Source organism: Sturnira hondurensis, unplaced genomic scaffold, assembly GCF_014824575.4.
Source record: "Sturnira hondurensis isolate 20B ecotype Veracruz unplaced genomic scaffold, ASM1482457v3 Scaffold0022566, whole genome shotgun sequence".
NCBI lineage: Eukaryota > Metazoa > Chordata > Mammalia > Chiroptera > Phyllostomidae > Sturnira > Sturnira hondurensis.
The window spans coordinates 11487689-11505123 of NW_028095197.1; the positions used below are offsets into that span (position 1 = coordinate 11487689).

General features: G+C 40.4%; 1 protein-coding gene across 3 annotated transcripts in view; it reads left to right on the forward strand.

Annotated features, from left to right (window-relative positions):
• Positions 1-17435, forward strand: part of INVS (inversin) — a 128180-nt gene that overhangs the window by 75282 nt on the left and 35463 nt on the right. For all 3 annotated transcript variants that reach the window (XM_037035787.1, XM_037035786.1, XM_037035788.1), the window contains 5 exons: positions 1279-1388; positions 5560-5731; positions 9070-9225; positions 9631-9860; positions 13939-14045. In XM_037035787.1, coding sequence (XP_036891682.1) covers positions 1279-1388; positions 5560-5731; positions 9070-9225; positions 9631-9860; positions 13939-14045 — 775 coding nt within the window. The remainder of the gene's footprint in view (positions 1-1278; positions 1389-5559; positions 5732-9069; positions 9226-9630; positions 9861-13938; positions 14046-17435) is intronic.

Below are 17435 nucleotides of genomic sequence, written 5' to 3' on the forward strand. Positions count from 1 at the left end.
CTTCATCCCTTTTTCCTTTTTTTCTGCATTCTGGGAGGATTTCATAAATTTGTCTCCACATTGCTAAAATGACTTTTTGTTCCCTAAGTTCTGCATTCTTTCTGTCTCTTATATTGCATTTTGATTTCCTTCTCTCATCCATCTTTCCTTTTATCTCCGCCTCCCTTTCTATGTCCTTTCATTATCTTGTCATCTCCGTCCATTTTCTTCCTAGGATACTCTGTTTTGTTTTCTAGAGGCCGTCTCTTTGCACTTGGCCAAAGGTGCCAAACCGTGTCCTGATCTTCCTCCGGATCCTTCTCTAGATCACTTTCTGATATGTTCTTCATCTTTCTGATGGTGTTTTCCCTTCAAACAAGACAAGATGTGTTTCAGTCGACCACGTGGCGTAGATTGCCTTTGACGCTACTTTTGTTTGTGTTCTGGAGAACTCCATCTCGGACCATGGCTGGAGAGCAAGTCGATGAGCTAAACCGTCACTAAAGTCCTTTTTTCCTGCCTGGCTTTCGTGCAGCCTCTCCTCACCCTGCTAATGTGGCATCTCCTTCATTGCCTGGTTCCTCAGTATGCTGAAGCAAGAGAATTATGAAATTTAGGTTTCCCAAATACACTATCAGGTTTGTTCATTCTTTGATCCTTTGTACAGTTCTCTGCTTGTGGAGACCACATCCTCCAGAACGCACTGCAGAATGTTTTCTCCACCAGCACCTCATCATCCTGCCCACTTGTTTCCTAGGATTTCAGATTATTGCTTAGATGGTAAAAGATTGGGAGTGGGAGGTGAGAGGGATGGATAGGAGACCTCAGAGATTCCCGTAGATTGTACTACAGTTTGTCCTCCTGGACAGCAGAAGTATAGCTGTGCAGTTCAGACTGGTCGTGTAGCGAGCCTGGAGACCAAAGACACGGGTGGCTGAGTGGGGCTGGCTTCTAATGCACCTTCTACCTTTCTTACGGGCAGGTGTACACAGTGAAGCCAGGGAATACGACGAGCTGATACCTAATAAATGTTTTTCTCAATCTGGTAGTAGTGATTAATGTCATTTCCTTCCTGATTGGAGATCTAAGTTTTTAGTGTTGTAAATGTTTACCTTTGTTCTACATTACCATAGTATTTTAATGAGAAGTCGGAGAAGAGGCTGAACTGGGGGCCACTACTCAGCAACCATTTTGAATGCTGTATTGTGTGCTAGAGATTTTTCTTACCCCTTTCCTTTAAATAGATTATAAATTAATTAACATCCTGTGTATGTGACAGTTAACTTTGTCTGCTTTCAGGCCATGCACAGATTGTCCATCTCCTTTTAGAAAGAAATAAATCTGGAAGCATCCCCTCTGACAGCCAAGGAGCGACGCCCTTGCACTATGCGGCACAGAGTAACTTTGCTGTAAGTCAAACATGACAGTTTTTTTCTTAATGAACTTTTAATTTTGATATGATTGTAATTCATATGCAGTTGTAAGAAGTGGAACAGAGAGATGCTGTGTTCAGGTTCACACCGTCTACGTCATGGTAACATCTTACAGAAGTGTAACACAGTGTCGTAAACCAGAAATTCACATTGATACAATCCACTGACCTTGTTCACATTTCACCATTTTACATGTACTCATCTGTGGGTATTTGTGCAACAGTTATATTTCAACAATTGTTCATATTGAAATGCAAGTGATAATCTGAGTTTTTATGAAATTCTTAGTCACATGTGAAGTATTAGACAGCTTTTATTTTAACTGTTCAGTGTAATGCTTTAACTGCTTTGACTTAAAACAGTTAAAAGTGTACTTCATCTTTTGTAGCTTCTGTAGCACTAAGGGCAACTTAGTGCTCAGCAATGCACAATTGTCCCGAAAGCGGTGTGGCGAAGCATTGAAACTAGGCAAACCTTGGCTGGATTCCTGGCTGTGCTGTTGGCTAGCTGTGTGACCTTGCACAAGTTTCTTAACCTCTTTGAGTCTTAGTTTCTTCATATGTGAAATGATGATAATTATATTCTTTCTTTTACGATTGTTGTAAAGATTAGAAAAAGTTATGTAAAGATACTGAATAATATTAACAGTTCTTCACTTCATAAACCACCCTTTGCGACTTACAAAGCACTTTCTCGTCCAGTATCTGACTCTAGTCTAGCCATAACCTGATAGTGTCCAGCCCGCCTCAGCCTCCTGAGTGTGCGTAGCTACCAAGAACCAGAGACTCTTCCAAGAGGCCCGCATTAAACCAGTCACAGTTGATTTTGGTGCCTTCTAGGTGGTATGCATAGCGCAACCCTTGCTTTCATTAAATTGTAAGAAGGCTATCATCAGCATAGTATAATTCTATCGTCCTGCCCTTCCCAAAAGCTTCATTGAACACACTGAGTACTCGGATTGCTGAAATACATTTTCTCATCCTTCTGACTCTGGTACATACAACAAATGTAGCTGTAGTCCTTCCTTCCTAGCATTCATAAAAATTTGTTTTATTTATCACCTAAAGTGTTGGAAAACCATTATCTTCTTTTATCTTCCAACATCTCAGAAAAAATACAAAGTAGATTTTGGAGAGAATCTTTTTTCTTATTACAAGTAGATAAAATCAGTTGGCCCAGTCTGGCCAGTTGATGAAAATCAGAATTCAGTCCATGTTTCAACACCAGACTTGGGATAGAACATGTTACAAGACAGGTCGTAGTGTCCCTATTTACCAGTGAGGAAACCAGGGTCCCAAGAGATTCAGTTACTTGCCCAACACCTTGAACCCAAGTCTTACTCCCAATTTAACGTGGGTACAGACACCAGTAACTCAGTGACTGTGCCAGTGGGACTGAGAAAGAAAAGTAGAACATGATGGATGTTTACTCAAAAAAATTCTCGTTTTAGATAACCTGCCAATCCCAGAAATGATTTTTTTTCTAAGCTCAATTTCAAAGCCCTTAATATTTTTGTACTTTAATCATTTATAAGAGGTTTCAGTTCTCTTTTTGAAAATTATCAACAATAACAAAAAACCCTACCATAGTTTCTTTTGATTCAAAAGCAGGGAAACATACTTGCTTGTGGAGTCACATGTGACAGTGGCTGTGTTACCGTAATGAATACTCCTCTAGGACTCCAGTCAAGATAGTGGCATAGGTAGACATGGCTCGCCTCTTCACATGACCACATCAAAATTACAACTAAAATATAGAAGAACTGTCACTCAGAACCGTCAGAAATCAAGTTGAATGGCAGTCTGACAACTACGAAGTCAGAGAAACCACATCCATCCAGACTGGTAGGAGGGGCAGGAACATGGAACAAGCTGGTCCCACACCCATGTATGGTGGATAAAAATTCAAGAGGGATATTGTGGGAGCAAGGAGTCCCCGCCCCACACCAGGCCCTCCAGCCCAGGGTTCCAGCACCAGGAATGTAAGTCCCCACATCTTCTGGCTGTAAAAACCAGGGGGATTGAGTCAGTGGAAGAAACTGCTAGAGCCCCAAGTAGTTCCTCTTAAAGAACCCACACTTAGACTTAGTCAGACTCACTTCCTCTGAGCTCCAGCATCCAGGTAGCAGCTTGAAAGGCACCAGTGGTATAGAGGCAGAAACTGAAGTGTCTGGCATCTAGGTGAGCAGAGGCTATTGTCCCTTTAACCATCTGAAGATCCCCAGAGACTCTGTCCCACCCAACTTACTGCTTTTTCATAGGAATGGCTGGTCTTAGCTCATGCTTCACAACTTCTTAAATCCTATTAAACAAACAACAGCGGGCCTCAGCGAACTCCAGGCCTGGCACTAGCAGCAGCCAGCCTAGATTCACAGCTTGGCTTCGCCTGGGAATCTCCAAGCCCAGCTAAGTAGCAGCCATCTCAGATTGCTTTATAACTCAGGAAGTGTGGCCCTGGGGAAAACATAGGTTGGGGCTGACCTTTGCCTACACCACCCAGGAAACCTCAGGGCCAGCTCACCCAGTGGACAGCTACAGACCACACTGGAGCACCACCACCCTGCCCCAGCACAGCTAATCCTCCACAGAGGGCAGAGGTTGGTGGTCAGTTTGCACAGCCAGTCCTTGCAACTGACTGGCCTGGGTGAATCTCTCCCATTGATCTGTCAACAGCAACCAAGGCTCAACTACAAGAGAAAGGTGTACTCAGCCCACACAAAGGACATGCCTTGAGTACCCAGCTTGGGTGGTAGGGGAAGCTGTGCCACTGGACCCTACAGGACACCTACTACATTAGGCCACACTACCAAGACATAGAGTCAAAGCAGCTCTACCTAGTACACAGAAACAAACACAGGGAGACTGCGAAACTAAGGAGACAAAGAAACATGGCCCAAATGAAAGAACAGATCAAAACTCCAGAAAAAATGTTAAATGAAATGGAGATAAGCAATCGATATCAGATGCAGAAGTCGAAACACTGGTTATAAGGATGCTCAAGGAATTTTGTAAAGACCTCAGCAACATAAAAAAGATTCAGTCAGAAATGAAGGGTACACTACTTGAAATAAAGAATAATTTTCAGGTTAACAACAGTAGGGTAAATGAAATCGAGAATCAGATCAGTGATATGGAGCATAATGAGCAATAGAATAACAAGAAGAAAAGGGAACCCCCAAATGAGGACAGTAAAAGCAGCCTCAGGGACAACTCCAAGAGGCCGACATTCACCCCATAGGGGTGCCAGAGGGAGAAGAGAAAGAGCAAGAAATTGGAAATCTATTTGAAAAAATAATGAAAGAAAACTCCCCGAATTTAGTCAAGGAAATAGACACATAAATCCAGGAAGCCCAGAATCCCAAACAAGATGGATGCAAAGAGGCCCACTCCAAGACGCATCAGAAAGAAAATGCCAAAAGGTAAAGATAAAGAGAAATTCCTAAAAGCAGCAACAGAATAGAAATTAGTTAACTACAGGAGATTTTCCATAAGACTGTCAGGTGATTTCTCAAAAGAAACTTTGGAGACCGGAAGGGACTGGCATGAAATATTCAAAGTCATGAAAAGCAAGCAAGACTGCCCTACCCAGCAAAGCTATCATTTAGAATCGAAGGGCAGATAAAGAGCTTCAGACTAGAAAAAACTAAAGGAGTTCATCATCACCAAACCATTATCATATGAAATATTAGAGGGACTTATTTAAGGAAAAGAAAATGATCAAAACTATGAACAATAAAATGGCAAAAAATACAAATCTATCAACAACTGAATCTAAAAAACAAACTGGTTCCTTACCAGAAGAACAGAGACAGAATCATGGATATAGAAAGTGCTTTGATGGTTGCCAGATGGTAGGGGCTGTGGAGGAATGGGTAGAGGCGAGGGGACTGAAAAGTAAAGTGAGGTAGATACAGAATATCCTTGGGGATGTGAAGTGCGGGATAGGAAACGGATTAGCCAAAGAGCTTAGACTCATGACCCATGGACATGAACAGTGGAAGGGGCACTGCCTGAGGGAGTGGTGGGTGCTGGGTGGAGGGAGGGCAAAGAGGGAAAAATCAGAGCAACTGTAATAGCATAATCAATGAAATGTAATTTCAAAAATACTACTCTAATGTCTCAAAGTTTTAAATGAAGTTTTCTTACAGGAAACAGTTAAAGTCTTTTTAGAACATCCTTCGGTGAAAGATGATTCAGACCTCGAAGGAAGAACATCTTTTATGTGGGCTGCTGGGAAAGGCAGTGATGACGTCCTTAGGACTATGCTGAGTTTAAAGTCTGACATTGACATTAACATGGCGGACAAATACGGAGGCACAGGTAAGAACTGGTAGACACCATTGATTTGCTTTCATTCAGGCTCCAAAATGTAGATGGCGCCATAAAACTGGTAGAGTAGTACTTTAAAATCATTCTCTCTAATTCAATGACTTTCATCTTTACTTGACTTTCATCTGTGCTTTTCAGTTTAGGTTGCCAGGATATCATTCATAGGCCTTATTTCCTTCAAGTATGACAGCTAAAATTAGTCTCCTTTTCTACAAATGGTGACATTTGGTTTAAAACCCTGGTTGCTCCTTAGACATGCTTACGGGAACTCTTCTGAGTGTCTTCATGTAAAAAAGCGGAAACCTATACTTTAAAACTACACATTTTAGTAGTTATTCATTGTATTTCCAAAACGTGAGTGTTATTTTTAGGAATGCACACATCTAAGTATATTCTCACCAGTCTCAAATCTAAGTATATTCTCACCACTCTCAATTTAATATGCTCTTTTCTCAGATTTGAATAGCTTTGCCTCATCCTGCTATTTTAGAGATAACCCCCATGGCTCTAGAAGCTTCAAAGCTTCGAGTCAACTTTGTGTCAGAAGCTCTTACCAGACACTTCTTTCCATCTCTTTTTCTACTAAGAGAGACCATTAGCTACGTTTTCATTAGTAAAAGAGGTGCAGGTTTTTTAGCCTTCATTGTCAGCTGGGGGTTTCTGTCTGATGTACTAAGATCCTCATTACAAGTGGGAAAGAAAATCACACCAGGGCACAGCAGCGCTACAGGCTTCTCAATGTTACATTCTGTTATTTGTGGAAACATACCAGAGCCGTTTGCAGCTACATATCGTACTGGATAAGACCGTTCTGCGCCAGCAAAGCTGTTGGTCCAGCACTGGGGGAGGGTAGAGAGGGAAGTCACTGCACCTAATAATCTCTCCCTATACCTACAGCCCCACCCCCTCTAAATTATTCTTAAAGAGTTTGTAGATAATGTGAATTTTGATGAAGGCTTTAACTTTCAAAGTTATTTCTTAACAAAGTCTCACAGTAGACCTCAAACTTCTCAAGAGGTATAGCACAGACACATAGGACATCACCGAGTTTATAAATGGCTTAAACATTTCATTTGTCTCTGACTTCCATTAGTATGCAGTCCTTCACTTTATCACCAGCCTTGCCTTTAGTTTAACTTTTCGTGTATTTTAACGAGGTGAGAACGCTTGCGTCCCTTTGGCCAAGGTTGCCTTTCCAATGTGCTCTGTGGTTGGAGTCCAGACTTAACTTTTTCTTAGATTCATTAACTCCCTGGGCTCTTTCTCCTAAAGGTTTTATTATATGTCAGGGATGCTCCTTGACATTTCTTGTCTGTGAAAGTTAGTTCCTCTCCATCATCTCTCTATAGTGTTCTTTTATTCTCCTCATTAAAAAAGGAGTTCTAAACTGTCATTGAAAACAAAAATAAGAAGCAAAAAATAGTAATAATCAGTAGATTCAAATTTGCTTTAAAAAGCTCTTATTAACCATAATCTACAGACATTATTTGGATCTTGATTCAAATAAATTAACTATAAAAAAATGATAAAGCCGGCCCTGGTTGGTGTGGCACAGTGGATTGGGTGCCATCCTGTAAACCAAAAGGTCACAGGTGTGAGTCCCAGTCAGGGCACATGTCTGGGTTTTGGGCCAGGTCCCCATTTGGGGACATGTGAGAGGCAGCCGATCAGTATATCTCTTGTACATTGATGTTTCTCTCTCCTCTTTCTCCTTGTCTTCCCTTGTCTCTAAAAATAAATAAATACAGTCTTTTAAAAAATGATATAGCCATCAGGAAAATATAAGCACTATCTGGATATTTGCTATTATGGAATTTTTGTTAATATTTTTTAGGTATGATAATGGGACTATCTTTGGAATGCTGGGGCTGAAGCTCCGCAAACCACATTTCCCCTTTGCCAGCGATGCCCTGCTAGAGTCAGCCCACAGGGGGCAGTAGAGCAAGACTGGAAATCGGGCTGAGCAACGGGGATTACAGATTCCCGTGTGCTTACTGTTCTTGTTTTTGTTTCCTGTTCTTCCTGTGTTCATCAGTGTACTTTGTTCCAGTGCTACTGTTAATTTTACTTTGCAGTTTTTCCATCACTCACAGCGCCAGCCTCAGAGCACCTTCAGCACCCTCCTCAGAGACACCAGAACTAGCCATCCGAGCAGAGCGCCTGCTCAAGAGGTCCGGTTTCTGTTCTGCAGGGCTCTTCGCCCAAGCTTTTTAAGTTTTAATATTTCCATCCTTTTGTTTTTGTTCCTCCAGGCCTAGGATTTTAGCTGTTTTCTGCATTTACTACCTCTGTGATACCTTAGTCTTCCCTTTTGGCTTTTTGAGTTCTTCAGTACATAGCTAACAGTTCTTTTATTAATTTCTCTCTGTAAATGTGACGTAGTTTCGGTCTCCTAAATGGGCCCTAGTTGGTTCAGTGGTTGTGTTTCTTAAAAAAGCAAAAACAAAAAAAATCATGTCTTTCAAATATGCTAACTAAAATATTTGCAAACGGAAGGATATGACTCTATAACTTTAATAAAAATAATCAGAACTGAAGCGGGTAGAGGGCGGCTAGAGGGAGCAAGGTTAGCCACGTGCCTGTGATCGCTGGGGCTGGGCTATGGCTTCACCGGGTTTACCGGCCTACTGCCTTTCCTTTTGAGTGTGCTTAAAACTTTGCATAAGATAAATTTAACCTTAAAAAAGTAGCACTTCTGTGTACACTTGCAGCATTTTTTCAAAGAGGAAGCAACAATATTTACATCTAAGGTTATTTTAAAATAAATACATGCAAATACTCAGAAATGGGGAATTTCCTTTAATAAGATCACTTGTTCTATTTTTGCTTAGTTCACTTTGTGTCTGTTTCTTTTTATTTGACACTGATATTTATCTGAAGAATATCTATCTATTGTATCCTGATGCCCTATCGCAGCATTATAGGATTTCAGCATTAGAAAATACCTTAAAGTTGGATCTAGTCCTGGGTCTTCCAAACCGTGTTCTTCAGAGTGACCGGTTTCTGTAGAGGTGCCTGAAGTGAGCTGAGGGTGTGGGTGCTTAAGTGGGTACCCCTCTACTCCTGCTCTAGCAGAACAGCGCTGATCTGTTTCACGTGGTGAGTGTTCTGTAAGATTTCATTTGGGGGAAAAACATTCTTATTCTCTTGAAATGCGAAAACAACCGACGTAGCACAGGTGTTGCATGCTCGAACCTGCATTACAACATTCCTCAGTGGTGGTCTTTCAGCCTCTGAACAGCTCCAATATAGGGAACGCACATAGTTAGAATAATAAAGAGGTAAAGTTGTTATTAAAGAGTTCACCACTTTCTCTTGCTCCTTTTTAGCTTTACATGCTGCTGCCCTTTCTGGCCATGTCAGCACCGTGAGGTTGTTATTGGAAAATAACGCTCAAGTAGATGCTACTGATGTCATGAAACACACTCCACTTTTCCGAGCCTGTGAGATGGGACACAAAGATGTGATTCAGACACTTATTAAAGGTTCGTTATTAAGAATGCTCCTGCTAAGCCACTCTTGAAGGTCGGAACTGTTGCGTTCGCCATCTGAAATACGCAGCCTTAGGTGGCAGAGAGCCACCTGGGTAGAGGGGTGAAGGGAAGAGGGCCCGCCTGGCATAAGGAAGCACAAGGGCCTGGCTCCACCTGTTGGTGGTTGTGTGATTCTGGCAAAGTCACTTCACCTGCCTGATTTTGTTGCATTTTCTGTAAGAGAGAGATACATTGCCTATCCTGACCATTGTACAAGCTTATTGTCAAAATAGGATGCAGATAATATACCTGGAAATATTTTGCTAAATGTAAAGCATTTCAGGGACTATTATGTATTTAAAATGTTGATTAATGCTCTCTGTATTAGTGATTTTGATTGTATTCTTGCTTTTTCAGGTGGTGCAAGGGTAGATCTAGTTGACCAAGATGGACATTCTCTTCTACACTGGGCAGCACTGGGAGGAAATGCTGATGTGTGCCAGATATTGATAGAAAATAAGATCAACCCAAATGTGCAAGATTACGCAGGAAGAACCCCTTTGCAGTGCGCTGCGTACGGGGGATACATCAACTGCATGGCAGTGCTCATGGAAAATAACGCTGACCCCAACATTCAAGACAAAGAGGTAGAGGTTCTGGACCTTTTCTTTATTGTTTGCTCCAAAGTGTTTGAGTATTTTTTTTCCTTATTCACTGAAATGAAATAAAATGATAAGGTGCCAAACGAAGAGATCCCCCACAAATCCGTTGATTAAAAATGATTTTTATTCATCCATGTTCTCTTCCAAGTCCTAACTTATATATCTATATAATTTAACAAAGTCATTACATGAAGTGGGAATAATATTATAGCTTTCGTAAAATATATATGCATGGTATATATGGATATGTATGTAAATTTATATGATATGATTTTACAAGCCACGTTTTGTTTTGTTCACTTAAAATTGTCACCAATATTGCCCTGGCTGATGTGGCTTAGTGGATTGGAGGCCATCCTGCAAACCAAAAGGTCACCAGTTCAATTCCCAGTCAGGGCACACGCCTGGGTTGCAGGCCAAGTCCCCAGTTGGGGGCATGTGAGAGGTGGGTGGTGGCTGTGCCTCTCGCACATGGATGTTTCTCTCCCTCCCTTCCCCTCTCTCTAAAAATAAATAAATATTTTAAAAATTATCACCACTATTATTAACTATTAAAATATTACATTTGGTTTATAATATTTTTCATAATCATGGATGTTTAATATTCCAAAGTTCTAAGAGCTTTATGTTTAGCAACTCACTCAGTCCCCACAGCAACTATATAAAGTTGCTACTATTATTATCCCCATTTTACAGATGAGGCAATTGAGGCTCACGAAGCTTAAATAATTATCCTAAGGGGATAACAGTGGCAGGTTGGAGGGAGTTAGGGTCCAAACTATGCCTGTCACCCAAATTTTAGAATTAAATAAGTAACTTCCTATCGCTAGACACATTTTATTATAGATCATGTTGTATTAATCATCTATATGCATTTAATTTTTTATTTTGAATTATTCCCTTGGGATAATTTCCCCTAAGTGAAATTATTGAATCAAAGAATGAATGGTGTATGACTGTGATTAGGCTTTGCTATATACTCTTGAACTGATTTCTAAAACATGTGGGGTAATCTATGCTTCCCCCAGCCATGTAGTAATATAGTGCTTTCTCCCAATTTAGCCAATATGGACTTTTTTGGTACTTTCATTCTTTAAAAATCCCAGCATGTTATGTCTTTCCAAGTCAGAAAATATATTTCCTATTAATGCCTTCAATAACTATTTATGAAGGTTGTCACTAGATGTAAATTTAATATAATGAAAATATATAAATATGGTCCTTGTACCTATGTTGTTAGAAATACATCTTTTATAATTTGCGATCCCTTTTACATTTTTTACAGGTTGCCAGTGTCTTACCTTCCAGTTCTGCTTCTATATGTAGTGTTTTTATGTGTATTGTTTTGGATTATCCGCATAAACAATTATACTATATATGAATGATAGTATTTGTCATTCTTCCTTTCCAGTCTTTATGCTTTTCACTTCTTGTCTTACGTTATTAAACTAGATAGGACCTCCAATACAATGTGGGATAGAATTGGTGATAGTTGACATTCTTCATTCATTCTGGGTTCTCAGGGAGAAAGCTTTAGATATTTCACCATTGAATATGATATTTGCTATAGGTTCCCTTATATTTCTAGTTGCTAAGAGCTTTTTTAAATACATTAGCTGTTTAACTTTTGTCATACTATTTCTGCATCAGTCAACATGATTGTATTATTTTTCTCCTCTTTGCTATTAGTGTGATGAATTACATTGATTGGTTACATTTTTTTTTTCAAGAAATTAAACTACTCTTTTATTCCTGGAGTAAACCCCACTTATGATATATTTTTCAAATATATATTAGTGGATTTTATTTGCTAATATTTTGAGATTTTTGCATATATGTTCATCAGAGAGTTTGGCCTATAATGGTTCTTCCTTGTATCATACTTACCAGGTTTCAGTAGCAGGGTTACACTGACCTTGTAGAAAGAGTTAGGCTACACTGACCTTGCAGAAGCAGTACCTCTTTTCTTATTCTCCCAACAAGTTCATGTACAATTGGTGTTACTTCCTCCTTAAATGTTAGGAGGATTTCCTGGTGAAGTCATTGGGTCTACATGTTTCCTTTGTGTAAAAGTTATTAACAACTGATTTAGTTACATTAATAATTATGACTATACATTTTCTAATTATTTTCCTCTCCACTTTAGTAAGTTGCATTTTTTAGAAATTTGTCTATTTTACGTAGAAAGTCAACTGTGTTCATTTAAATTGGTCACACAGGTTTTTATCTTTTTTATGTCTGTAGGACCATAGTGATGTTTCCTCATTTACTCATATGTTAGTAATGTGCATTGTCCCCTTTCATTCTAAAAAATGTTTCCATTTTGCTTATTCATTTTTTCAGAGGACTTCTGTCTCTGTTGATTTTCTCTATTTTTTTTTAACTATTTCACAGCATTTACTCTTATATTTATTATTTCCCACCATCTACTTTCCTCAGGTTTGACTCACTATCTTTTAAAGATTCTTTTTTATAAAAGCTTAAATCCTTGATTTTTTCTACTATTCTTTTCTAATCTATGTATTTAAGCATACTTCTTCCTCCAAGCACTGTCTAACTGTATCCTACAAGTTTGGATAAGTTATACCATCACTATCTTTCAGTTCAAACATTTTCCCATTTCTGTTTTGATTTCTTATTTGACCCATGGAATATTCAGAAGTATATTGTTTAATTTCCAGGCAGTTGGGCATTTTCTTACTATCTTTTTGTTGTTTATTGCCTTAATTTCCTATTGCTGCTATAACAAATTACCACAAACTTGGTGGTTTAGAACAACAGAAATTATCTTACTGTTATGGATGTCAGAAATCCAAAATAGGCCTCATTGGTCAAAAAATCAAAATTAAGGTGTTGGCAGGACTCCCGCCAACAGCCTTTCAGAGGCTCTAGGTGGGGGTCTGATTCTTGACTTTTCCAGCGTCTAGATGCTACCTTCATTCCTTGGCCTGGGCCCCTTCCTCCACCATGAAAGCTCACAGCGACTGGCTGCGTCTCTCTCACGCTGCATCCCCAGACACTCACCCTCCCGCCTCCCTTTTTCACTAATAAGAGCCCTTATGACCACATTGGGCCTACCCGGATAATTCAGGATAATCTCCTACCTCAAGGTCAGATGATTAGCAACCTTAGTCTCATCCACATCCTAAATTTTCACTTTCCATGTGACATAACATGGTTACAAATTCCAGAAATTTGGATGTAGACGTCTTTACAAAGGAGTGCATTATTCCACCTATTGCACTAATTTGTATCTTAAATTTTACTGTGGTCAGAAAATATACTCTGAATTATTTTAATCTTTCAAAGTCTTTTGAGGCTTTCTCTGTGGCCCAGGTTATGGTTGATTTTGGTAAATGTTCTGTGTTCACCTGAAAAGTACTGATTTGTCATTGTTGGATGCAGTGTTTTACGTATTTATGTGTATTGCTCAGGTTAAACTTTTACAATGTATTGTTCACATCTTCCATATCTATCTCTACTGTTTGTTTTACCCACTCATCATTGTAAAAGATGAGTTAAAAATCTCCCACCGTGATTATGGATGTGACTGTCTCTCCTGTTAATTTTGTCAGTCGCAGCCTGTGTGTTTAGAAGCTGTGCTCTTAGGTGCATGTACCTGTGGGATGGTGATGTCCTCGTCTTTGCTTTCACGCTGTGAAATATCCCTCTTTACCTCTAGCAGTGCTTCAGGACCTGATCTTTTATGACATTGACATTTTTCATAGTGCAGGCTATCTATTTTATTTTACTCTTTGGGGTCACCTTATGATTCCTCATCATTAGATTCAGATTTTACACTTTTGGTTGGGACCTAATAGAGGTGACAGTGCCTCCTCTGGATGTCACCTCTGGAGGCATACGATGCCCTCTAAAGGAGTGCTAATCTTGATCAGTTGGTTGCGATACCGTCCTTTTCTCCACTGTACAGTTAATATTTTCCCTTACTGTAATTAAGTAATTTGGGGGGAGAATTGTTTATTTTTCGAGTTAGCACAAATACCTGTGTCCAAAAATACCTATCCCAGATGTACTTACTCCAGATTTTTGCCCATGCTTGTAGGGAAGAACAGCTTTGCACTGGTCCTGTAACAATGGATACCTCGATGCCATTAAATTACTACTAGACTTCGCTGCTTTTCCTAATCAGATGGAAAACAATGAAGAGAGGTAAGTAAGCTGTTGATTTTTAAAAAAATATTGCTCATATCACATCCTTTCCACCAGATTAAAAATCTCAACATTAGATACTCTTTCAGAAATAAGAATTATACTCATAAGGAAAACATTACATTAAGAAATCCTGAACCAGCCCTGGCTGGTGTGGCTCAGTGGATTGAGTGCAGGCTGTGAACTGAAGAGTCACCGGTTCAATTCCCAGTCAGGGCACATGCCTGGGTTGTGGGCCAGGTCCCCAGTATAGGGTGCTTGAGAGGCAACCACATTTCACTACCTCTCTTTCTCCTTCTCTTCCCCTCTGTCTAAAAATGAATAAATAAAACCTTTAAAAAAAAAGAAAGAAGGAAATCCTGAGCCAGAAAAACAGATCAGAAGTTCCGTGCAGGGTTGACTTGGAATCTTGGGATGTTAAGGCTATTCAGAACATTGGGTATTACTTAGGGTAAGCTCACACCTTGTAGATGAGGAAACTCCTATGCCTTCTTCCCACTGGTGGCTGTTACAAAGTCAGGGGGTCCAGACTGACCAGGATTAGGAATTTGGTTAGGCCAGTGGCATGTGTTATATAGTTAAGAAGTTTTTGTTGGTGAAGAGGATATTATCAGTTAGTGGACAAAGGTGCCACCACATAGCATGAAAAAACGAGAAGCTTAACCTGGTCAGGGTTTTGGTCTCAGTACAGATTTCTTGAACAATATGAGATCCTTAGAGTTAAGCTGGTGTTGTTCCTCAAGGACCCGGGCCAATGAAAAGGACCAGATACAGTGTGAAGTCTAAGCAGAAGAGATGCTTGGTGGGGTTGGGTCTAGGAAGATTCTAGTAATTTGTAGGTAACAGCAAGTTTGTAATCAGACTTCCACACCTGAACTCCTCCTGGCCCAGGTCTGTGCTCCAGATTTCTTTTTTTTTTTTTTTTTAAGATTTTATTTATTTATCTTTAGAGGGGAAGGGAAGGTGAGAAGGAGAGAAATATCAATGTATGGTTGCCTCTCGTGAGTCCCCTGCTGGGAACTGACCTGCAACCCAGGCATGTGCCCTGACTGGGAATCGAACCGCAATTGTGTGGTTCGCAGGCCCACGCTCAATCGACTGAGCCACACCAGCCAGGGCTTAAAATAACTTTTGACTAAAACATGTAAAAAGTCACCTTTATGTCTGAGATTATTGATCAGTGTAATTTTAAGGTCTTTGCTTTTTTTAAAAAAGATTTTATTTATTTATTTTTAGAGAGGGGGAAAGGGAGGGAGAAAGAGAAACATCAAAGTGTGGTTGCCTCTTGAGCACCCCCTACTAGGGACCTGGCCCGCAACCCAGGCATGTGCCCTCACTGGGAATCGAACCTCGATTGTGTGGTTCACAGGCCCGTGCTCAATCCACTGAGCTACACCAGCCCGGGCTGCGCTCCAGCTTTTGTGTTCATGGATTCTCACTAAGTGGCCCCTGCTCTGACACTGTCCCCACCCTCTTAGCCGCCACAGCCAGTTCTTTCCTTCTGTGGTAGAAACTTTGAAGAGAAGGACTTTCTCTAGGCAACTGTCTCAGCGGAAGCATGCTCCTCCTGTCTGGGGCCAACCCCTTCACCTTCTCCGCTTCTTTCAGAGCCTTTCCCATTAGTTATGTCCTCCATCCCTTATTTTCCAATGCTTTGTTCTGAAGTTGGTCTTCTCCGTCTCTGAAGACTGCCTTCTCTCAGACTGTCTCCATGGCCCCAGTTCTGCACGCTCGCCATTCATGCCTTTGCCATCTGGCTTCCATCCTCACATCCATCCTCAAATCTGGGCCTGAGTGGTCCCTGACAAATTCCTAATCGAAAAGCCTTATGTGGTCCTTTTCATCTGCTCTCACTGGTCTTTCTGCATCTTGGTTCTCTTGCTTCCTCTTCTTTACCTATTGTGACAACATCTTCTCTAAGCTTCTGTAGCAGTTTCTTTTCCTGATTCTCTTCTAATCATATCTCCTCCTTCTTTATTTCTTTTGGCTCCTCTTCTGGTTTTTGTTGTGTTTTTTTTTTAATATAAACATTCCTCAAAGACTGGATCTCATCTCTCAGCCGGTCTTCTCTGGCGATCTGACCTGCCACTGAGGCTTCAGCAGTCATCCGGGCCCTGGCAACTTCTAAAACTGTGTTTCAGACTTGGTGGTCTGAAACTGCATTGCTTCTTATCTTCTCCTGGCTTCACTTCATCACCTGCATCAGTGTCTGAGCCCAGCCCTCTTCAACTCTTTCTGGGACTGTCTCAGTGCCTCCTTGCTGTTTTCCCACCTTTGATCTTTCCTCATTCAATTAATCTGCTTCCAAAGTAGCCTAAACTATATTCCTAGTGTAATTGTTACTCATGTCATTCCTCTGTTCAAATACAGTCTCATCTAAGGAGGTTGTTCTGGTCCCACCATCATGTGTCCCACACTTTGTCCCCCTACACTGTGTAATTGTCCTCTGCATTAGCAGAGAACTCCTGAAGATCATGGTCATCTCTGTATTGCTTACAGTGCTTTTTTTTTTTAAGTAGATACTCAGTAAACAACTGTTGCATTGTCAAGTTCATGTTTTCAGGCTCTTAGTAAGCATCACCCTGCTTCATACCTGCATTAGAAACTTCTGCAATTTTTAGAGCACATGCAGAATTAGATAAATGCCTGTGGCATATCTTACTTAAGGAGCAATTGTATAAAGAACCCTCTCTGTTATAGTCATATGACAACTGCAAAACAAAGACTTGAGGGTTTAGGGGGTTGGTTGGAAAGCCAAATGGAACCCTCCAGACTGAGGTTTCGACATTAAAGCAGATATGTGAGAGAGCTGAAGATTTCTCCCTTACAAATCCTAAAACAACAAAAGGGGAAGTTTAAGCATCCTAAGAATTAGTGATGATTTATTTCTCTAAAGCATTCATTCTACGATATTACAGTGTTTACAGCATGACTACTATTTTGAGGGAACAGTAAAAGAATATTTTGTTTGCAATTCAGTTCTTATTTATATGTTAAGCATTGAATTTCAGACCTAAGTGAGCCTGTGAATTAAGACTTACTGCCTCCTGGAGTAAACATGTATTAATTACAGACCAAAAGGCCAGAGGGAAAATTCGCCTAACTGTACTTGCCAATCTATAGATGAAAAGAGACAGTGGCACTATTCCAGGTCCCTTTAATGTATCATCAGCAATGCACCTTGATGTACAAATGTCAGAACTCTGCACTGCCTTTTATGTTTATTGACATTCCAGTTTAGGCATTCTGCTCACCCCATCAGACCATTCGCACATGGCAGGTCCAATTGTATCTCGTCGCTTGTCTTTATCTGCATTGCTTCTTGGCTGGTTACCATCAGTGTGGTGCTAATTTTTACTTCTCATGTGCTGACACTGACCCTTGATGTGC